General features: G+C 32.0%; 1 protein-coding gene across 1 annotated transcript in view; it reads left to right on the top strand.

Moving 5' to 3' along the window:
* The window catches only part of LOC121118546 (protein O-mannosyl-transferase TMTC1), a 55,118-nt gene that overhangs the window by 7,769 nt on the left and 22,962 nt on the right, over positions 1-24,387 (top strand). The window contains exons 3-7 of the mRNA XM_040713124.2: positions 5,063-5,136; positions 5,200-5,395; positions 5,569-5,672; positions 9,826-10,030; positions 11,089-11,222. Of these exons, the coding sequence (XP_040569058.1) occupies positions 5,063-5,136; positions 5,200-5,395; positions 5,569-5,672; positions 9,826-10,030; positions 11,089-11,222 (713 nt within the window). The remainder of the gene's footprint in view (positions 1-5,062; positions 5,137-5,199; positions 5,396-5,568; positions 5,673-9,825; positions 10,031-11,088; positions 11,223-24,387) is intronic.

Below are 24,387 nucleotides of genomic sequence, written 5' to 3'. Positions count from 1 at the left end.
TACAAATCTAATGATTTGGGATGTGAATATTGGCTAAATTACGGTGAGCGTAAATTTAAGAAAAAGTGTTTTTAGTAAGATATAGATTGTTTATTAATTAACCATCCCTATATTGAAAATTATAGCGTATCAGCGGGCGTGGAGTACAAAAGTGATCTTTGACCGCAAATATGTCGTCTCCCAATGTTATCGTTCGTGATGTGAGTCTTGTGAATTTTATAGCTGCCCCATTTTTTTTTGGAATTGGTAATCTGATAAAGTAATTTTTTTCCTTAGGTGTTGCCATATTTATTTAATTCCTGTGTAGTAAACTTCCTTCCTACATAGATTCAATTATATTCAAAACCTGATTGAACATTTGTGTCTGTGTTTAAAAAAGACAGAGCGTAAGCCTGAGCATTTGTTATGGAGTTATAATTGTAAGTCCTTGTTGGACTCAGAGTAGCATGGGAGATTGACATTGGAGTAATTATTAATCTTCCCTTATCACAACTAATCGTAACTGATCTCATTTATACATTCCTTGGGAGATTGACATTGGAGTAATTATTGCCAATGTCCTTGTTTGTTTCCATCTCCTGCTCTTCCCTTATCACAACTAATCTTAACTGATCTCATTTATACATTCCTTGGGAGATTGACATTGGAGTAATTATTGCCAATGTCCTTGTTTATTTCCATCTCCTGCTCTTCCCTTATCACAACTAATCGTAACTGATCTCATCCATACATTCCTCAAATTGTCAGAGTTACTATCTTGAATTTAGGATAAATTGATCATCTTTCACAAAATTTTCATCACGGGTTATAATTTGTTTTGAACATTTTCTTAGGTTTCTTACATTCACTGCAAATTAGCCAATCCCTACTAATGATTAATAGTCAGATAGCAGATCAATGAGTTTATTATAAACGCTATTCAATATGATATATTTTACTGCCAAAACACGAGTAAGCAAAAACAAGTCTATACTATATTTTTATTCTTCAATTAAATTTAATTTCTTTCTTTTAACAACTTGCTCAAAATAATCCGTCGAAATCCCTTCTAATTTTTCTTTATGTCATAAAAACTATCAGTCATACTTAGGCAAGGATAATTCTAATATAGTCTCATAAATAAAATGAAGGTTAAAAACATTAGATAACATCATACACATAAATGTAATTTGGACCAAAAGTTCATAATTGATCCAAATTACTATTTCTTAAGTACGGATATTTAAACCAATATAAGTGTTAAAATACCCACATAAAGTATTTTAATATTTAAAATTACTTTATCGTTTGAAACTTACCGTTCATAGCCAATAAAACTTCTATTAAGAGCTTTTTGTTTTCTTGTCAATTGATAATAGTATAAACATTGCAGACATAAATTTCAATGGGTTAATATAAACTTTAATTAAGTCTGACGACAAGTAAATATGTAACTCATCTACAATTTCCAAATATTGTCTTAAGTCTCATATTTCCATTTTGTGAATAAGGAAACTTCTGGAATATATTAATATCATCTTCTTCTTTTCTCTCACACAGCCTACAAATACATCTATCCTTACTTTTCACATATTATTTTTAGATAATAAATTTGTGATGCGATCATAATTTTCCAATCAAAGGGCATTGAATGCATCATGGCATTTTTGTTAATCCTCCATCTCTTTCTGAATCGGAATTGATCATTTTCTTGATTTTTGTACAAAATTGTTTATGTGTTGACAAATCACATATAATAATTTATAATAGTCAAAAATACCCCACTAAAAAACAAAATAATAATTTGTTTCAATGATGAGTAGGAGCCTCTTTGTGCCTAGATATTTATTAATAAATATTGCCAAAAATGTGTATCTAAAAATTATATTTCTTAAGATATTAAATTTCTTTAACTATCCAATTTTTGAATGCACATCCAGAAAAAAGAAAGGCATGGCTTTCTTTTATACTATAATTTCGAGTTTTGCACTTATGCATCAACTTACATAACCATTAATGTTCAAGTAGAAACCATAAGACTTAGTTAATTACAAAAATCTACTTGATTCTACTTTCAAGAAGTTTTATGTTGTATACATAACATATATGTATGTAGGTATATTTGAGAAAGAATTTAGTTCTACAGGGTGTACTCTAAACACTGGTAAAAAATTAACTTGAATGTAAACTCTTAAAAATGAAGAGAACTATCATTCTAAAAAAATTTGAAATAAATTATTGGCTAATTATCAACCAATTTTTGCTGAAATATTTGTTTTTCATTTTTCAAATACAAGAGAAAAGAAAATAAAGAGAATCAAAAAATCCCTCAGTTTGTTAAAGTCTGACATCCCTTTTAACATAGTTTTAGTCTATAAATAAAAAAGTTATATGTGACTATATATTTTACAGTATTTAGGGTCCACCATTTATATATATATATCTATTTAATATAAGGATTGATGATGCCCTAAACTTTATAAAATCAGATAGAAACATACTTATGTTACATATCTTTACTCCTTTTTTTAAGAAAATGATTGATAAATAAAAGGGAAAAAGTCATTCAAGCAAAATGCTTTTGAATGGCCCATTTCCGACTTCTATTTTTAGGGGATTTTTCCTTATATTTTGTTCGTACTTTCGCTCAATTTCTTTTCTTTTTTCGTGTTTTCCCCTCTTTTTTCTCTTACAAATATATTTGAGAATGATTCATCTTACTTTATCATCAATATAAATGGGCTGGCATTTCTTCGTTTCTTTAGTGTGTTTTTTTTTTTTTTTTTTGGAAATGGTATCTATTTTTTTATATTCGTTTTATATTAGTTTTCATTCTTTTTTCCCCATCCCATATACAATTAAAACTAAACGTTTTCACTGCAGTAAATTTGAAATTTCTATATATGTACAGTAAAAACAAAGAGCATTTGATTCCTTGCCATTTTTGTAAGTTTGCACACTGCAAAAAGAAACCATCGGTTTACAACTTTAAAGGTAGTTTATTTTTACAGTGAGATACATTATAAGAACAAAAAAAAGTGTTTTGAGAAAGAAAAATGCAAGAGTATAACCCCAAAAATAACCTGCCATCAAGCATGACGGTGGAAACAATAGACTTTGTAGAGATTTCTCTGCTAAAGTGACCATGCAAACTTTACTGTATTAATAAAACATTGGCTTCAATTTTAAATGAACAGTAAATAATATAAAGATGACAAAATAAATTGAGGTTTGAATATTTTATTATAACTCTAATAACTATGAATCGCTTCATACTCATATTTTTCTGATTTATGTTTTCATGAGTGAGTTTTGTGCCTTATCTATTTTCCTCTACACGCAAACACGTTTTTTTTCTTTCTTTCAAAATTGGATTTTTGAATTTATTTATTCGCTTTATGGAGCAGAGCTCCAATAAAACTTTTCAAGGCATTGCTTAGCTTGATTGGTATTTTTTCCTAGCAAGAAGCAGTGTAAAACTAAAACATTTTTTTGATCCATTGTTTTATGAATAACAAAAGTACCGTCACTCAGCCTAAAGAACAGATAGTCATTAAATTTTGAAAGCTGTGTTTTAAAGGTCGGTACTAACTAAAAAAGATGAGAATTAAAAAAAAAAAAAAATGGTGCCATCCATGTGTGAAGCAAGATACTTTTTAACCCATTTGTTAAATATTGAATCAAACTTGGCTACATTGGTATTGGTTGTTGTATCAATTTTACTAGTGAATAATTTGGCGTAGATGTTGTTTGATGGAGAGGTGTGTGATGAAAAAAGGATATTATCTACCACCGGTACAAACAATTTCTCAAGATTATTAGTTAGTCCATGTCAGCCTTGACACAAAACACAATTTAGGCTAACCATAGTAACATCAAATTAATTAATTTTATTATTAAATAATTTTTACGGTCTATATGAAATGTAGCTGCGGGATGTTCTTGGCCCGCTGGCAGTCTGGTGATAATCCCTGAAATACAGTATGCGTAAGCAAATTGTACCATTTTTGATTTTAAGATTTAAATCAACTCCATCAAGAACAACATGTACTTAGTATCGGGAGTATTGTTCAATAATGATTATACTTTTTAATATCAACAATGTGCATATATTGTATTTCTTCTGCATCCACAATGGCCTCCAGTCTGGTCCTGAATTTCTTGAAGACCTTGATGACGTAATCAGTGTAAATATCATCCTACTCCTTTCCAACGGAGACCTCGAAGGAATAAAAATTTCAGCGTAAGACTTTGCAGGCCTTGCTCTCCACGAAGCCTCACATTCCATAGTCCAGTGGCAAGCTGTCTGATGATGACAAAGTCCACAAGCTTGTATACCATAAATCTATGTGATTTTCATTCTACAAAGCTTGTGTTGTACATAACAATTTGACCACAGCTTCATGACTGCATTCCTGATAGCACCTTCGCTGATGTTAAGTCTTCAATGACAACCATATTGTGACTTCCACTTCATATTTTCCTGAAGTGACTTTTGCTGGTGTTACTGAGTCTACTGATGGACAAGCTCCACAGATTAATCCACAATGTCTACAAGCTCCTTCATACAGGGGGGGGGGATAAGATCTGCAAATCCATGTTTTGTTTTTTGCCTCCATTGTCGTTGTTTGTTGACGTATTGCAACCAATAACACAGTGTATGAAAGTTTATAAATTAAAGAAAAAATCTTATAAATAAACTAACATCGATAGCAAGTAATGATGTCAACTCGTACCGCGCCAATTATACTTCCATAAAGCCATCATTACTTGCTATCGATGTTGGATTACTTATAAAATTAGATCATGTTAAGAAACAATTAAGAATTTTATTAGAATAACTAGATATCCAAATCAAAACTTTGTTTTACCTATTGTAATGATATATAATCATATAAAAAGGAAAGAAAACAAATTGCAAGTTTTTTTTATCTCTCTAAGTAAATAGGAAAGAACTTATCAAAGTATAAGTCTTAAAGGTAAAATGGGATATAATTAAAAGTTATATGTAATGAAATTAAACAGGTATTTTCTTTCTTTAATAACACTATTCAATAATTATCTTTCTTCTATTATTAAAAAGGTATCTGGGATCGTTGGTTGTGCGGATTTGCTCTCTGCCAATTTTCTTCTTATTTCATTCATTACTTATACAAGGTAAGCAACATTTAATGCCTTTTAAATAAATATTAATGATATTTTTAATATATTAAATTTCAGAAGTTCAACCACAAATTTCCCAGAAGAAAAGATATCTTGGAGAACTATTAGCCTTATAAGTGCAATATTGTCTCTGTTGTCCAAAGAGACGGGTATATCCGCTCTAGTAATCAATTTAACATTTACTATTTTTCGTGAGGCTTCCATTAAATCCCCATCAATATCTCCAAAACGGATACCAATTGACATTTTTTCTGTGAGTTTCATTTTCTACATATTCATAATTTAAAAATGTTTGGATTTGAGTGCGAACTACGAGTATTTTAATTTTTGTATCCTTGATAAAAATTGTTAAAATAAAAACTCTAAACGACTCCAATTATCTCTCCCAGGTTATCCTTTGAATTATCAACTTTTATTCTTTTCCAGTTTGTTTGTCTTCTGGTATCAAGATTGGCAATTCAGAAGCAATCTTTACCAGAGTTTTCTGAGCCTGATAATCCCGCTGCATTCCATCCTGACTCAACAACAAGGTAAAATTACAATATAAAAATTTTAAGATTACCCAAACATATGTGCATCATAAAAGAACGTAACTAATAGTTATTATTATATTCAATTCTATAAAGGAAGTTAAGAAACATTTGGTACTTCTGTAGGAGATACTAGTGTTTAATGATACCTTAACAAAATTGTTATTTCAATATTTTTCGATAATATTTTAGACTATTTTTTGATCAGTATTAATTTATTCTGCCACACAAATAGTGACAATGTATCAACATTATAAGTATCAAAAATACAAAAAAAAAAAAAAGAAGAACAATCTGATAAATTATTCACGAACAATAAAATTATTTAAATGTCCCAAACCCAATATCATTAAAATTTCTAAATAATTTCTTGCTATGTTTATTTAGATTTACATTTGCTGTGCCTTGATTGTATAGAAGCGTTACATATGTTTATTACTACTGCATGCAATTATAGCTTACTTTTGGATGTGAGGACAAAGAAATCCTCACTTTCCAATGGGTTTCCAAAAATGATGCCTAATTTTGCCGCCAGTGTATCATATATTGGCCGGTATATTTTACAAATATATATCCATATATAAACTAAATTTATATGAGAGCTGTCTGCAGGTTTTTTGTTTTGTTGAGTAAGTGGAGAATGTGCTTGTATAGAAATATGTTTTTACTAAAACACAATTTTCCTGGGATGTTGATGCCACCATAAAGAGGGCACCCAAGGAGGAGGGCGCCGACAGGAAGGTCAGGGACACCGACTTTGTCGACAAGGATGCTACCTGGATGTTATGGAGAAGGTGGTTCTGCCCTGGATCCAAGGGGTGGCCGGAGACAGGCCCTGGGTATGGCAACAGGACTCAGCACCCTGCCATGTGTCCAAAATCTCCATGCAGTGGTTAACCGAGAACTATTATGACGTCGTAACCAAGGATTTGTGGCCTCCTACCTCTCCCGACCTTAATCCTTTGGACAATTTTGTCTGGGGCTATGTCGAGAGACATACCAACAGACATCCCCATAGCACCAAGGCCAGCCTGATGGACTCCATCAAGGAGGTATTCGGCAACATGGACAATGAGATGGTCAGAAGAGCCTGCAGCCGGTTCAGAGGCCGTATTGAGGCCGTTATTGATGCCAACGGTGATTATATCGAATGAATGCCTACTCTATACCTATATGCTCGTCATAGTTTTGATTTTCAATAAAAAGTTAAAAAATGTATATTTTGTGTTGTTTTTTGTAGAAAAATATTTTGGCGACAATTTGATCCCCGCTATTTCTCTTCCTGTCTTATTCTATTTGAGCATAGAATATCTCATTTTTATTTATGCAACCGTAAGAGACAGAATATAGGCTATTATAAGAGATATCCATAAATCTAAGTAAAAGTTTCAGATAATCTCTATTTTTTTTAAATAAGTAGTAAAAAGGCAGTTAAAAATGGATTGTCCCTTAATTATCGACTGTAAATGACCTTATTAAGTAAATAGCAATGTCGACTACGTATCTTTCCGCTAACCTCAATAGAAAAGGGATCTCTCTTTACATAAAAATATTTATTCATCAGTTTTGCATCTGCTAATTAGGAATTACTTTCTGATTCGAACTTAAAAGTAAGACTGCCCAACATCTGCTACTCATAACCTTATTATTCATTTATGACGTTAACCCCCTATCGTTTAGTAGCTGTACTTCTCAATAACAATAATAAAAAAGTTTTATTAGTTAAAAAGTTCAGGGGTTAGATGCTTTGGGGAGTGAAATGCTAGGTGTTGAAAGGATGAAAGATCCTTGCTTGTCGGTAAAATTACTAGAGGTAGTTGTCTAGGGCGGTAGGTCTCTTATTTTCATCTGCAATACATTTACAGCTCCCTTGTATGCTTTATCAGTTGTAAATATAAAAACTATTAATGTTGATTTATTGAGCTTGAACTAAATCTTATAAGGCTGTGAACATATTATAACAAAATAAAGAATATTTAATAAATAGTATTCCAAAAGATGTAATTTGGTTAACAACGAAATCAATTTGGGCCTTTCAACTTTCCTTGTTTGAGGGAAAGGTTGAATGACAGAATAAACATTGCTATGTGATGATTTTTCAATGGTTTTACGGCAGAACATTCTTAAAAGTCGTGAGATTATTAAGGCTGTAAGCAACAATTTTTTTAATCAAATCAATAAATTATGCAAATAACCCAATGAAATATAAAATAAAACTTTTTTCTATCAAAAAAGTTGAATTCAAACGCAACAGCTGGTACATTTGTTCAAGAATATAAAACACTATAATAGTATCAAAGTTAGAGAATAAAAGTAAAAAATTTATAAACTAAAAAAAAAAGCAGAGTTATATACACATTTACTTTTGTTTTTTGACGAATTTTAAATTTTATAATCTTATGGAATTTTATTTATTTTATAAAAAGTACATACAAATATATTTAGCAATCATTCGAATAAAAAAAAAGTCTAGGAGATTAAATCTTTAATCATTATTCAATGAAACACTTATATATTTTTTTAAAGTAAACTTTTAAATTTCATTTATTTAACCGTTAAAAAATAAATTTCTTACCTTGCTTTTTTTACTTATCTATCCATTTTTAATATATGTTTATATGAAAAGAATTGCCTTAAGGTTTTTAAAAATTTGTGCCCGGAGAGAACATAATATATATTTACATACATGTATACTAAAATATATTATAATTGTTTCCTATAGAACAAATATTAAATGAACAGTACAACAAATAAATAGAAAGCTTTCAAATATATTAATTATTTATAATATGACAGTATGTATTTTATAATGTATCTAAGGAAGGAAATGTAAATCTATCTAATGAATATTCTTGAATGATTGTATGGGTACATTGTATAAGTTTGCTCATACCCATTTTGAAATTGGAGACAGACACAGTGAAAAGTTGAAGTTCAATAATGGCAAAACTATATACGATAAGGAAAATGACTCGGAATCTATCAGTAGACTAAGGGATTACACCAGTGGAGATCCCATTTTATTATATAAGGCACAACGACTTGTTCTTCTATCTTAGCTTGATACCTCAGTCCACGGATCAACACTGAGTCCCCCCAAAATATATCATAAGAAACAAACTCACCGCCTTTTACACATAATGAGACCTTCCCTGTACTTTCATGATCCTCTCAAGTGCTAATTATCCAAATATCTTGAAAAAGTCTCACTTTTGAATTGAGACGAAATATTTTTTGTATCACGTTTACGAGACAAAAAGGCAAAAAAGTTTTGAATATTTCGTTTCACTTAAACAAATATTTTCCTGAAATATTAGCTTGAACCAAATTAAGACGAATCTAAATGTAACAGAATAAGACAAAATTATCAATGATTTCGAGTAATCTTGCATCGACCACTCTAAAATTGACCTAAATAATGTCACTTCTTGATGACGTATTTAAAAATGGCGTAAGTACTCTCTCGTAACAGTTTTGCAAATTAAGAAAAACTACAAATTTATTTGTTTCATCCCCCTTGAAAATAAAAGAGAAGGAGAGTACATGACTGAATACACTTTGGAAGAACACCCCCGTTCAAATAAATGCTCTCCCTAAATCCGAGAACAAGAACATTCTAATGAAGTAAAATAACAACCAGAATTGTCTTTATTATACAACGGAAAGTTGCAAATTAATTTCCGAATAGTTTTTTTATGCAGTTTTTTTCAGATTTGTCTTTAGTGTTCGAGAGGTTAACGTCAATAGAAAACTTCAATGCAGATTAATATGATTTTTAGATATTTTAATAATATTAATTACCATTAATTTTTTCCAGTGTTGTTCAATACGACAGTTCTAAGTCAGTTCTAGATCAAGAAGCAATTTTAGTAAAATTATTATTATACTTTTAAACTTCAAATATGATTATATTGAATTTTTCATCTAAATTTGATAAATTAGCATAATTTAAAATTGTTCACAAAGTAAATAAAGCTCAAATACATGTCAAAGATTTAAAAAATATATATTTCAATGATATATATCACAAATTATATTTTTTTATCATGTGTCCCTCAAGAATATATTTAGATTTTTATTACCCATATATATGAGCATACAAGTATAAATTTAATATAGTACAATATTTATTATTTTTTTCTTTATTTTATAGGCTATATACGTTTCTTTATCTACCGGTTCATAATTTTTGGTTGTTATTGTGTCCCGCTTACTTGTCCTACGATTGGCAAATGGGAACCATACCACTAATTAAAAGTATTTTGGATTTTCGAAACATTCTTTCCATTATTTTCTATGGAGGAATAACTAGATTAATACTTTTATCCACAGTCCAAGAGAATGAAATCGGAAAAATGGTGAATATATATTATTATAAGTTTATTATTAGAGTTGTGAAAATGGAATAAATCCTGCCAAGTGTAAATTTAATATGTATACCGGGTGGTTCATCAAAATTTTAAGACTTACTAATTCCATAATACCTGTAGGTTGTGTGACATGACTATTTTAAGAAAAACGTAACTTTTATTAAATCAAGAAGAGACAATTCAAAACCAATTTGTAATATGTTGAAATACTAAATTTAGCTATATTTTTATCGAATATGTCTTCTTGTAAAAATAATAACAACCTTGACACGTTGCAAAACTATTTGGCAGTTCTTGACGATAAAGACCGTGTCCACAGCGTACCACACTTTCATAATGATAAAACAAATTTGAATGGAAGGTGCGGGAGAAATTTTCCCCCCCAAGACATCCAAAGCTCCAAAGCCTGGGGAGTTAGGGATGGAGGAGGGCCCCATGGAATCATGCTAGAAGTCAGCCATATTGTAGCTCCAGAAGTTTTTGGTTATTCCTAGCTGTATCACTATAAAACAACCTTCCCATCCTGAATGGGCTTCTTGATGCTGTAGAAAATCATGATATATATATCAAAGGTCTCTTTGTAGTGTTTTGGCGCTGACACCGCCGCGTTGCATTTTTGTTCTTAATCATACTTTTTTACACTTAGAGACATGGGATAAAAACAAAATTTGTTATTTTGTTTTAGGTGTGGGTTTGTTACGTAATTAAATCTCGAAATAAAAAATTACTGGGATAAAATCGTCAATAAATGTTGCTGCAAGTTTTGAGTCCGCACTCTGTATATATATATATATATTTGTTGTTAACCTGCAAAATTTTGTGCTCTTTTTAATTATTCCTTCCAATTTTGACCATTCAAAGATATCAGCAAGCAAGGAGGGCTATAGTTTATAGAAATTCCAGTTAGACAATAAATCGTTTCTTAAATTTACCAAATTATTATGACATGCACCAGATTTCTTACTATTTTCACGTCTCTAATGATTATATTACAAGCAAATGTATTTTTAGTATCCATATACAACATTTATTTTGATATATTTAAGGGAATCAAGGCCAATAACAATAACAGACCAGTGCTCACTGGAATGCTCTTTTTGATTCTACCATTCTTACCAGCAACAAATATATTTTTCCCAGTTGGTTTCGTGATAGCTGAACGAATACTTTATTTACCAAGGTAAGAGAAAAAAGTTGAAATATTATTTAACAATGTTCATCCCATACTTTTGTGTATTTAAAACTTTTCATTTGGTATGTGTCTACAACTATTTGAGTGAGTTTCCTCTTTGATGATCATTCTCTTCGTGTGGAATATTTGATTACAATGAATTTAGCTTATTTTCTTTCAATATATTTGTCTTAGTTTTGTTTGCTTTCCGCTCAAAATGGTTACCAATTTAATATTATCTTTTTCTCTCTTCGATGAGCATCTAAGTACTTTACTCTTGAATTTCTAATTAGTGATTTATTACCGTACATAAATAACATTATTATCGTCATAGTTGGATTCTTGGAATTGATTAATTTTTATATATATACTGTAGATAGTCCAGTATTTAACCTATCTTTTAATATAATACGTCAACAAACTAGTAACATAAGTGTTTATACTGTCTTTACCCAAAATAGGCCAATAGTTTCATCTTGAACACATTAGTCTTTTCCTTATAACATAGGGTTCATAACCAGATTTTTTATAAGATGATATGTTATTTATGCTGACGAATCTGTTCGCCATTCGTTCTAAAGTAATATTTGGTAGCTTTCAAAGATGTATTTATGCATTTATTCATGTCAAATACAGAATAAAACAACGAAATCTACAAGGGTACTCTGAAAAGTTTCCGACCGCAACGTGAAGTGGCAGTACTCCTATATAAAAGCTGTAATATCCATCAAAAATCTGTTAACAGTTACTCACCAAAGTTTTAGCGGACGCACAGTTTTTATGTAACAGTCGTTTGAGTGTTTTTGTAAAAAAGGAAAAAATCGAGTATTCCTTTGTTGGTGCAATTTAGGCGCTATTAGTACGAGTTTTAGTTCCATTTCATGAATTTCGATAAAACTTGGATACAACATTATACACCCGAAACAAAAATACAATAAAAACAGTGGACTGCAAAGATTTTCGTCAAATGAAGGGTTTATGTTGAAAATAAATAAAAATTTTTAGAGAAAATGACTAGTATCTATTTTAGGTCGGAAACAACCCTCGTATCTACTTTAAATTAACATTAAATTGTTATTCCTTAAGATTGATTCAGAATTGAAAATCTGAGCTGCAAATACACTTATTGAGAATATCTTTCCTTCTATGAAGCCTCCGTTGGCCTAATGACTGTCGTGATTTGGGTCTTGAACAGCATGTAGTGCCAAAAAATTAAAGCCCGATCTAAATTCTTGCTTTTCTGAACAATTGAGTCGATTAAGGACTTCTTGATCATCAATATTCAGATCGTAGTTCACAAATATAATTACAACGGCGTACCTTCATTCATAGTCTCAAAATGGAATACCCTTGGAATACAATGACGGTTTTTTCACAACTATGTAACATTTATATGTTAACTATCTGACGAAATAAATGGTACATCCTATTTGTCACCTAGTAATTTGAACGGAAATACTTGTTGCATACAAAGTTTCAAAATTACACAAAACCCAGATTTCCGTTCAACAACTGTCTATAACAATATATGCCAGTAGTAGAACTCATTTGTTGTCCAAAAGCAGTGGAGAACATGTTAAAATCCGAGCCCAGTTATATATTATGATTTGGAGGTCAGATCAGAGACTCTGAGTAGAATAAAGACTGGATCGTCCATTAAAAAGGTTGCTAGTGAAATGGATATACCAAATCAAACTGTTTAGAGTTGGTGATTTAGATTCAAGAAAGGTAAAACAAGACTGGAAAGGATAGAAAAAAATTGTTAGTACCAAAACAAAAACTATTATTTTCAAATCTTTGGAAAACAAGGCATTAAAGCTCCAGAAAATTGGCTTTTTATTTAGCACATATTGGCGAAATGTGATCCATGGACATTGTTAACAGATATCCTTACAAAACTCTTGGTTTCAAGTCCTTCAAAAGGAAAAAAAATCCCAGAATGACTCAAAAAAAACATTCGTGAAAGGCATGAGTTCTAGAAAACGTTCAGAAACTGTCTCCTAAAGACTGGAAAAATGTTTTCTTTAGTGATGAGCAACCATTTTCCTGTTTTTTATCCAAAACAAGCAGATAGATCGAATTTGGTCAAGAAACCATGAAAATGTGATGCCTGTTGAAAATGTCAATAAATCTCAAGGACCAAAAGTCTGAGAAGCATTGCCAGCTTCTGGGCTCTCTGATCTTCAAATAATGCCTCAAACCATTCGCTTGACTTCTCATAGCTATGTCTTAGATATATTGGAAGATCATTTTGAACTAATTTTGACCAGAACAAAATCTACTGACACATTTTTATCAAGAAATCACAAGAGGTCTAACATGAATCAGTCATGGCTCAAAGCCCAAAATCTTCAGATTGAGGGAAGGGTGTGTACCCATATATCAACCCAATTAAAAATCTTATGTCTATTTGTAAAGACAGGTTTGATAGTCTGTCTTCTGCTCCAGGAAATTTGAAAGAGTTGGAGAATATTCTAAAGAGACAGTGGAACAAGATCCTTTGGAGACTCTTCAAAGTATGATTAATGCTCGTGTAGATGCTATATTTCGTAGCAAAGGCTCTAAGCATGTAAGGTCAATAGAAATATATGTTTTTTGTACTGAATCATCTGTATTTATACAATGTACCATTTATTTTGAGACATTGTGTATGTTTCCCAAAAAAAAAATCTCAATTTTGTAATCATAAATGCCAGAAAATCTGAAGCGTCGAATTTGTTGTTACAGTTTGTATACTTGTTATACGTTTTTTTCTTATATGGCAATATTGACAAATATTTACTTCATCTGCAGCAAGTGTATTACCGTATATTATTAATTGTATTCTAACAACATTTAGTTAAAGTTTTCGTTATCAATTACGTGAAGACGATTTGCAATTTTATTATTCTTTGTCTTTTCTTTTCATGATCAAAACAGTTATTGTAGTCTTAAATATCAGGCCGTGTTACCACCAAAATGAAAATGAACCTTTTATTCTTGAAATTGTCTTTATTTACTTTTCCATAATTATTAATCCTCTCAACCTTGATACCTAAAAGTCGAATGAAAATTTGTTAAGTTGTAAACATATCCTTAGCAATAAAAATTCTAAGAGACGGGATAATATTACGTAATTGACTAACTACTTATTAATTTTGGGTTTTTTTTATTCGACTTTTTATAAATAAGGTTGATAGATACAATGAAGAAGAACTAAAGGGTGGCCCATATATGTAAATTGGAAAATCTTTAAAGGTTTATAACGAACAAACTAGATGAAGTAGAACCATATTTTGTTATTATTATTAGAAACCTTAATTTAATTACATAACATTATTGATATTGAGATCTGCTTCTCTTGATAATATCGGCCACGCGGCGCTGGAAGCTTTTACAGGCTTAGGGTGACCTCGAGCAGATCCAGCTTTGCCATTGGAATGTTAATTCCTTTAGGGCACAGGCCTTATATTCGACCCTCCCCCAGAGATAGAAATCGGATGGGTCCAGGTCCGGGCTGTTTGCCAGCCAAAAATCCGGGCAGCAAAAGTGAGGACATTTTTTAGCCAAGACAATCTGTATTTTTGTTACTTTGTGGGCCGGTGCACTGTATTGTTGGGCTACTCCATCCATCTAGGTAATCCTCAAGCACATTAAGGCACAGGTATGCCTTCTCTGTTTCACCCTTCTTTAAGAAGTGAGGGGGAATGAGATGACATCCAGGATCATGGTTTGGCTGACTTCCTCGACTTCATCATGGCTTTGACCTCAGAAGGGTCTGAACAGATCATTTGTAGTTCCTGCGGTCGGATGAGCAGTCAACCATTGATATTTTCTTGACTGAAAACAATCCAAAGACTCCTCTAGTTGCTTTAATCGAGTTAATGATTTTTTAAACCCTTATCTTACTGTTGGTCTTACTGTCCTTAATTAGGAGATGTTTGACAGGTCTAATCCTAGAGATATATCCCAGGTCAACACTGGTGGCTCTCTTGATGGTTGTCTTGCTAACGCTACTGGTCTTTGCAAGCTTGGCATCGATTGACTTTTTGAGACACGCCACGAACCTAAGTACAGGTTTTTCTCAGCTCTAACCTTGATATGTTTGCTCTGGGTCTTCCTATATACGTCAAATCCATCACAAATCTGGTAAACTGTACTTTGTGATTGTTTGAGACGCTTGATAATCCCATTCGGACTGAATCTCGTGCGAAACAAATCGCATTAAAAGGTTCTTCTGGTCTGCTCCATCTCTAACTGTTGACTGATTAAAAAAAAATAATAATATCAAACTTATCTATTTGGAACTAAAGAAATTTTTATCACATAACTTATAGAAGCTGGTATACAAATAAGGGATTGAAATTGTTCCCAGTTATCTGAACCACATTGAAAGGGGATATTGTATGCACTTTAAATCATAAAATCGAGTTTCATTCTGTTTCTATTAATGTCATCTTCTTTTTTTTGTATATTAAAGGGACGATTTAAAAAATATTTCATGTTCTTTAGTAAAGGAGTCAAAATTGGTTGTTTTTTTTTGGTCAAAATTATAAGAAGCAGTAATTATAATCGTTTGGAAGGCTAACATTCTTGTCCTGTTTTCATTAATATTTTTTTTGAAATTAATAACATCTGCACATTAAATGAAAAAGCCAAATTAATTGAAAAGTCTAATTGTATACATTCTAACTGTTGATATTTAAATGTTAATTCATAACATGTAATTATTTAATAATCTTTAATTAATAATATAAAGACAATATACGCAAAGATCTTTCAAAATACAAATTAAATATTTAGTAAGTAATTTTATTTCTTTTACCTCTAAATAAATGTAGCATTTTATTCATAAAATTAATCTATAGTACTAAATGAAATAAAATATATAAATAAAAGCCGAGAGATCATTGAAAGTAATAATTTTTGATTTGAAGTTGGAATCCTTGTCAAATACTAATACCAAATAGAAAACATATTTATTAAACATCTGTAAAAGTCGAAGATTATTGGATTTTTGCATGGAAATATAGATTTTACAGTAAATTTGAAGAAATCTATTGAGTATTCTTTCTGATATTTATAAAATAAATCAATAATTTTCTTCAAATAACGTCTCTAATATTAGATTTATAACTTTTCAAAAAACACTTGGTTATAGCACCAGTGATCAGCATAGGCCAGCAATCGGGGTTAGTTATGGAATATATTAAAAACATGTTGGAGGTACTTCCCACAACGGTTTATCGGCTTCTGATCGCCAAAAAGATCCCGACAACATTGAAGATGACGTCATGCAAGAATAAAGACAAATAATGGTGATAAAGGAATTCGTTGGGAATTCTTTCATTTATTTTTAAAAAAAACAAGACGGCCTTGTCCCATCAAGTGTGGACTTTCTGGACTATGATGTAGTTGAGATAGCCATAAATAAGTTAGGAATCCCAGTATATGATCTGTCCCACGTCAGCTCTGAACTGGGGCCTGGAAGGGGCTTTATTGGAGTTAAGCACCCGATTGATATACTGAACAAATTCAAAAACTTAAAACGTCCTTTTGAATATAAAAATAGAAACTGTCTTTTGAAATTGACATAAAAGGTCTGCAAAAAGCGATTGAGTTCCACTCCACAAAATGTTTTCGCGTAAAGGCGCTTAGGATTGTAGGTCGTGTGTCGAACTCTGAAGTTTCGAACACATTGCGTTTATTCACAGAGAAAGTTAAGGAGGTGGGTTTTGTGAGGTCGGAGTCAAACCACGAAAGTCTAAATCAACACTCTGCACTTAAAGCATCAAACTTTTCACTTGGATCTGACTCCGTTGTATTTGACGTGACAGGAGAGCCTTCCAATATCCCTTCCCTAATCCCAGTAAGAAGTCTGATCATCAAACTCGATTTTACAGGAAGGAGAAAACAATGTTCCAATTTCTTCAAATTCAGACATACTCTTTCTACTTGTAGAAATAATTCGATCAGCATAAAAGAATACCAAAATCTTCTCATTGGCTCAGTAATAAGGTCATATGCTCAAGCTGTTAAAATGTTAGATTTAGATACTTCCCCTGCTGTGAAGAAGACTTCCATTGAGTCCCCTCATATTAGAAAGGAGATTAAAGATTTGGCTCCTTTTCAACCTGAAATAGATTTACTATCGTCTAAGAATTCAATACTTCGAATAGAGAGTGAAACATCTCTTCCCACACATAGTGAGGAGGAGGGTCTTTTTCAGAGATCCAGATCTTCGAATTCCGATAATACCGTATGCTCCGCTGCCGAACAAACTGTGGCAAAACAAAACAAGATAAACGTAGGCCACACTGTAAAAACCCACATAGAGGTGACAAAAAATGTGTCTTCTCAAGACAAGAAGATGGCAGAATTATCCCCTGTTCCATCACAGAATAATAGTAAAAAAGAAAATAGATTTCCTTAAAGTTACAAGGTCAATAAAATAGAACCGGCTAGCCATATGCAACCTTCAACTCTACCCCAGAACCCTACATCAGTCCCTGAATTGCTCCTCACGAGCCTTTGCTCTCTGAATGTCACTGAAGAACATGATGGTCCGCAAGGGAGCCTACGAACAGATAATGAAGTTCTAAAAGCTCCTCCGACAAATAAGACAATTTTTACACCAACTAGAAGAAATTCCCTCGCTCGAAAAAAAGGAAGACCTTTAAGAAAACAGTATTTAAGTTTTAAACTTATTTTTTGAGTTTTATTATTTTAAAACAATAATTTTAATATGAGTTCATTAATGACCTTTAATGTTAACTCAATATTTTCCATTAACAGAGCTGTAAAAATTTTCAACTTTATCAAAGTTCTTTCCTATCCAGATGTCGTAATTTTGGTTGACAGGAGACTGGAAACTACGAAAAGTCATTCTCCATCTTTTAGCAACGTCTTACTTGCACTTCTACGCCAAGGCAAATAGAAAAACGTCCCACTCTTCAAGGGGAGTAGTAGTCCTTGTTAAGAACGCTCTTGATCCCCGAGTTGTATTTTCAGAACCAGAGGGTAATTATATCGTACTAGATATCGCATTTCTGGAAAAAAGAATGATACTCTACGCAATATATGGACCCAATTACGATTCAACTTCTTGGTTTTCCAAAGTAGTAGAAAAGTATCCCCCTACAAAAGGTAACAAATATATCTTAGCTGGAGACCTAAACATCACAAGAAAATCATGCAGAGACGCGCTTGGATACAAAGGATCCCATAATATTAAAAATGCTAAAATCTTGGAAAAGTAGTCATAGATTTAAATCTTAACCCTGCCGGGCTAGTTTTTACAGTGCCTCACCAAAAATGACATATGATGGAAGAACAAAATCTGATAATAAAATACATGGAAGACTAGACTATATTTTCATACCCCAGAATATAACAAACCTGCTGAAACAATTTAGGGGTTTGCCTTCTTACGTTTAAGACCATAATCCCATTCTAACATCTAAAAAGTCCTTTAAAAGTCCAACATGGCCCAAAAAATCCTTCTGGAAACTTAACGTCTTCCTCTTGGAATCAAGGGAGATCTGTAATGAAATTTTAAAATTAATACAAAATATAAGATCAAAACTGGAGTTAGGGGAAATAACGTCGTGGGACGCCTTAAAGAAAATTGAAAACAATCGAAAGTAATTTTTGCCCAGAAGGGATTAGAAAAGGCTAAAGATACAAATAACATTCTGGACCAAATAGAAGCATTGAACAACAAAACTGCAGATTCATACTCCAAGTTAGAAAGTTTGCTAGCATATGAAAGAAAGGGTTTAATGATAAGGTGTAAAACCAACCTGGTGGACCTCAACATTCGAGGGAAGTCTTCTTTCAAATATTTGGAAGACCTTCGACACAGGAAAGAAATGCCATCTTTAAGGATGCGAACAGGGTGAATAACTGAAGATCCCATTGAAATAGCTGAAGAAGCCTGTAATTTTTATTTTAAGTTATATGGCTACCCTGAGTGTTCTACGGACTCTCTGTGCGTATTTTGTTACAATTGGCGACACATAAAAGATCCTTTAAATAGATATCATCTTTATAACGCTCCTTGGGACCTAAATATGGAGAGACAAATAATCAAATTAGTTATAAATTTAAAGGCATGGACGACCGGATCTCTTGCATTGATACTAAAGAAAAATCGCTCGGGGGAAGAAATAAAAAATTACAGACCCAAATCTATTCTAAATATCTCCTACAAAATCCTTACGGGTGTTTTAAATAATAGAATGGTCAAATTCCTCCCGCAATTCATATCTTCAGCCCAAAAAGGTTTTATTAAATTAAGGCTCCTAGAAGATATTCCTTGCTCAATCCAAGATGCTATTGACTGTTCGGAAAATGAAGACTTTGCAGCACTTATGTTGTTATGACTTTGTGGAAGTATTTGATACTGTCTCCCATAAATTCATAATTGGGCACCTATATAAATATGGACTTCCGGATGGATTTATTATAAAAATATCGGCCACACTGAAGAATTCTTCATCGAAAATGGAAATATCAGGTACCAAAAAAAGTTTTATATCCATCAAGGAGCACGACAAGGAGATCCTCCTTCTCCAACTCTCTTTATAATTGCCATAAACGACATTTATGAGAAAATCCATAGTGCCCCTAGAATTAAGGGAATAAAAATAGGTAATTTATCGATGAAATGTCTTTTATACACAAACGACCTGACACTGTTCTGTAAAGGAACTTGAGAGGAAGTGCTAGAATCACTTGAGACTTCTATTGAAACAATACTAGGGTTCGGAAAAATATCAGGACTATCTATAAATATAGGAAAAACACAAATACTTACCAACTGTGAGGACCATCTGAAGTTACATTTACAAAATATTGAATTCACCCAGTCAACATAACTTCTTGGAATGATAAAGTATCCACTAAGGCGAAGATTGCTACCATTAGAAATGAAGACTATATAAAAGAAAAATTGGAGAGAAGTGTCCAATTTTATAAGAGACATAAATATTCTTCCTAAAGTTTTTCACCTTATGAGATATGTACCATATTCTCAGGTATTGTGTGAAGAAGTTTATAATATACGAAACGACCTAGTATGGGGACAACCTCGTGCATATGTTTCAAAAAACCGCATTAACACCCCCATCAAAAGTTGGGGACTCGGTTCGACAAACGTAGAAGCAATGTGGAAGACGCTGAATCTATCATGACTCAAAAGATTAAAAAAATGCAACAGTTTCTGGGGTGAAGAATTAAATATGTATTTGAGCTTATTAAAGAATACAATTTTAATGAGCGGATCTCTGCAGGTCCACTGAAAGTTTTCAAAGCCGTAAATAGATGTGGACAGTACTGGAAAGAGATGGGTTCATCGTGGAGATCAGTTATAAACTACGTGCTCCCACTTTTGGGGACTGACAACTTTAAGACTCGTCTGAGAAGTCGTGACGAGTATTTCGAAAACCATGGGATAACGTCTCTCCGTAAGCTGCACTCAAATAGCATCGTTTTGAAAAATTCCATACTTTTGCTAGGGCCAAAACACTTTTCCAGATCCAAAAAGCGGGTAAGAACTCTGGCATATATTGAACATTCTTTCCACAGTCCAGGAATTATTTCACTCGGAATCTGAAGCTGCGTGTCCACCTTGATTAAATTCAATGTCTACTTCTCAAGTGGAGTTTTCAAATACACTGTTGACAAATAGGCAATAGCGTCCATCCAATGGTTTGTTTCTTTCAATCTCTATCTCCGAGAATATATCATTGGGAGATTTACTCGTTTGTGATCCTCTTTGAAGGGGGTGGGCGAGAGAAGAAAAAAATTTATCCTCTTGTTAAGGTTATTACGTATTTAAATATTTTAGATTCCGAAACGAATATTTATTTCAATTTATATATAGTAATATTATAGACGTTATTATTTAATATATAATATATATATGTATAAGGGGAAAAAATAAGCCTTTTTATATTTAAAAAAGTATAGTAATATAAATGGGAATCATAATTACATAGTAATGTAGCAAATATATTTATTATTTTTTTGGGTGAGTGGTCTTCCTGCAATTTGCCCGTTTGGATAAGGGGTCAGGGTTCATTTGACCAAGTGTTCTATAACCTTATAATTATAGTATGAACAATGAATCTAGGCATTCATTGTCCAATAAATTAAACAAATCAAATTAATAATATAAATAAAGATATAAAGTACTTATAAGCAAATCAGACTAAATAGTTCCAGACACGAGTTCACTTTATGAACAGCACACATTCTAAAATTGTGTAAATTAATTTAATTTATAATCCTACTTTTAAAAATAAAGTCAATTGGTCAAAGAAATCATTTGTTCCAAATACCTTTTTTATTGTTAATGATAAATCGAATTAACATAATTTTTAGGCCTACGATAAAGGTTCAAGTTCCATAACTCATTCTAGTAGCAGCAGTACTTGAGATTGATTATGAACTTGTAATTAGGGTCTCTCAGATCAAATCCGGCTTTGGAGTATTTATGTTCTACAGTAATGACGGACAATTTTGGTTTCAAAGAATCTGTATCGATAATTTTGATTCCAAGAACCAACACGCTCTGTATCGCCAATTGTTATGAATGTCAATAACAAATTGAAATTTTTTCGAGTAACATTGGTTTTCTTTTTACTTTATCTATTGCTACATTAATTGATATATTTTTACGGTCGAATTGTGTAATTTATTCCAAGCTAATTCATTGAATAAATTATATTGTTATTAGTTGCCAAATTATAGAGATAATTAAAAGCTTGAAGCTATTATATATTAGAAGGCAGGAGGTTAACGAATGACACTGTACTGTATATAAATCAGAAAATGAAATTATGCAAAAGGTTTTTGAACATAATCTATTTTTTTAATATATACATCTACCTAAAAAAAACTACATTATGTTTCTAGTTTATTACTTATTGCATTTGGTTCTTACGTTTATTCAAACCTTGCATTAAAAAAACCTTTGAACACTAATATTATTTTCATCAAAAGTTAAATTAAAAATCCATTTCATTTAAAAAGTCAATTTTTCTTTCATGTGTTATAGAAATATGGAAAAAGAACTTCTCCTTCAGAAATGTGTTCACATGCTCTTATTGACTATTTATGTGATATCAATAACAAACTACGTTCATTAATCGTGCAATTTTACACATAATATCCTTATCTTTGTATACATTATCCTCTGCTTCTACTATATATATTTACTCTCATTTCTTTAAGTAGAAATTAATGGCCTTAAAAATAGAGAGGAATCCTCCCTTAAATAGCAAAGGATATACTGTATGTGACATATATTAATTATACTATCATTTTTTTTAATTTTTTACTCTGTAGTGTCAAAAATGCTTTTTTTTTCCCTTGCTTCCTCTTTTTTTTTTTTTGTAAATTATGTTTTTACTACTTTGAAAACTCAGAGCATGCCAATAAACTTAATATCCCAACTTTACTCCATGAAAAAAAAAAAAAAAAAAACTATTAATTATTTTAATGACACACAATTTGAATGAAAAAAAAGTTCACTGCTATTTTGTATGTAATACTGCCAACTTTTTCCATAAAAAGTATTTTATTTGTAAGTAGAAGACTAGCCCCATATTGATCCTTGATTCAATGGGATACAACTAGTTGCATTATCTTGGTATGCCAGCAAATCTTCTGTTTTCGATACTAAGATTTAAATCAAATTCATGTAAAACAACATGTACATACCGGTTGGTCCATAGAAACCTGAACACTGACAAATTTAATAAGTAATTAAGGTTCAGTGATTAAAATTAATTTAGATTTCGATGTTGTAAGGTATAAACAATTTGTTACAAAATAAAACAAACCTGAACTCTCTAGCTTGATTAAAAGTTGAGAAAATGACACTTGAACGGGATTGACGAATTTACATTCGTGTACTACATGCAGTTTGGCGTCTCAAAGACAATTCTCTACGCCGTCAACAAGTACAAATGTTGGATAAGAAGATAAGCTATGTTAAAAAGGCAAAACTGGATCAGAGGAGTTAAAGAAAACAGCCAAGTCAATCCCTTGAAGTTCCTGAGGGTTTATGCAAGAGATCCTGAAGGTTTCAAAACAGAATGTCCAGAGAGCTATCAAGAAAGTGGGTATAAAGAGCCTTGTGAGTGTAGGGAGGCCACTTTTGATACCAGCAATAGAAGAAACCCCTCTCCTTTGTTGCAAGACCTTATTGAATGAGTCTTTTGAATTCTTCTTTGACGCTTTTAGCTCCCACCTACAGACCTGATGCCAATCTTCAAGATGTTTGTCGAGGGGAAGGCCTGTAGTGCCTGTTTTCCAAACACCGAGGCCCTCAAAGTCACCGTCAGTCGTCACTGGGACGCCATAACAGAGGACTACATCTGCAGTGGGTTCAAGGGATTCTGCCACGGCCTGGAAACCATCACTGCCACTAAGGTGACTACATTTATAATTAAGAGAGGTCATACACACATCTATTACTTTTGTTAAAATTATATTCTTAATGAATAAATTATTATATCTTGTTGAAGTATAAAAGTCAAAGTGTTCAAATTTTAATAAACAACATGGTTATTGGACATATCAGGCAACTCCTTCTCAAGGGGAGGCCTACAGAGAATCAACATTTCGTTGGGGGACTTTCCAGGATTTGCTCTCCACAGAGATCCCTATTCAGTCTGATGATGAGGGGGAGGAAAAGGGAGTACATAAATATTTGAGGTTTTTCTTGCAACAAGCTTTAGTTGTTATGGTTTTATCGACATATGCTGAGTCTTGTAGTCAACCCATGCTTTATTACCTTTTTCATCATCTCTTTGTACTCCAATTTTAAAACCCACACCGGTCAAGAAGTCTTTAGTGACAGTTTATTGTGTTCTCCACTTTTTGTCTTACTTGAGAGCTCTTGCAGAGTTAATCAGCCTTCTAATCATACTGACAAGCTCAACATAGAAATTCACAATGTCTGCAACCACTTTCATAGAGTGATGGGCGTGGAGAAGATCTGCAATCCGTGGTCTTTTTGTCTGGATTGTAGTTGTTTGTTCAGGTATTGCAACAAATAATACAGTATATGAAAGCTGATAAACTTCAAAATATTTTTTTAATAATCGATTGAAAGTTATAACTGCTCTATGGAGCTCTTATTGTTGAGATACGATTTGCTTCGGGACAATGTACAAATTAAATT

The sequence above is a fragment of the Lepeophtheirus salmonis genome, chromosome 5 (genome assembly GCF_016086655.4).
Source record: "Lepeophtheirus salmonis chromosome 5, UVic_Lsal_1.4, whole genome shotgun sequence".
Lineage (NCBI taxonomy): Eukaryota > Metazoa > Arthropoda > Copepoda > Siphonostomatoida > Caligidae > Lepeophtheirus > Lepeophtheirus salmonis.
Note: the sequence above shows the minus strand (reverse complement) of the source record. Positions and strands in the feature narration are given on the sequence as shown.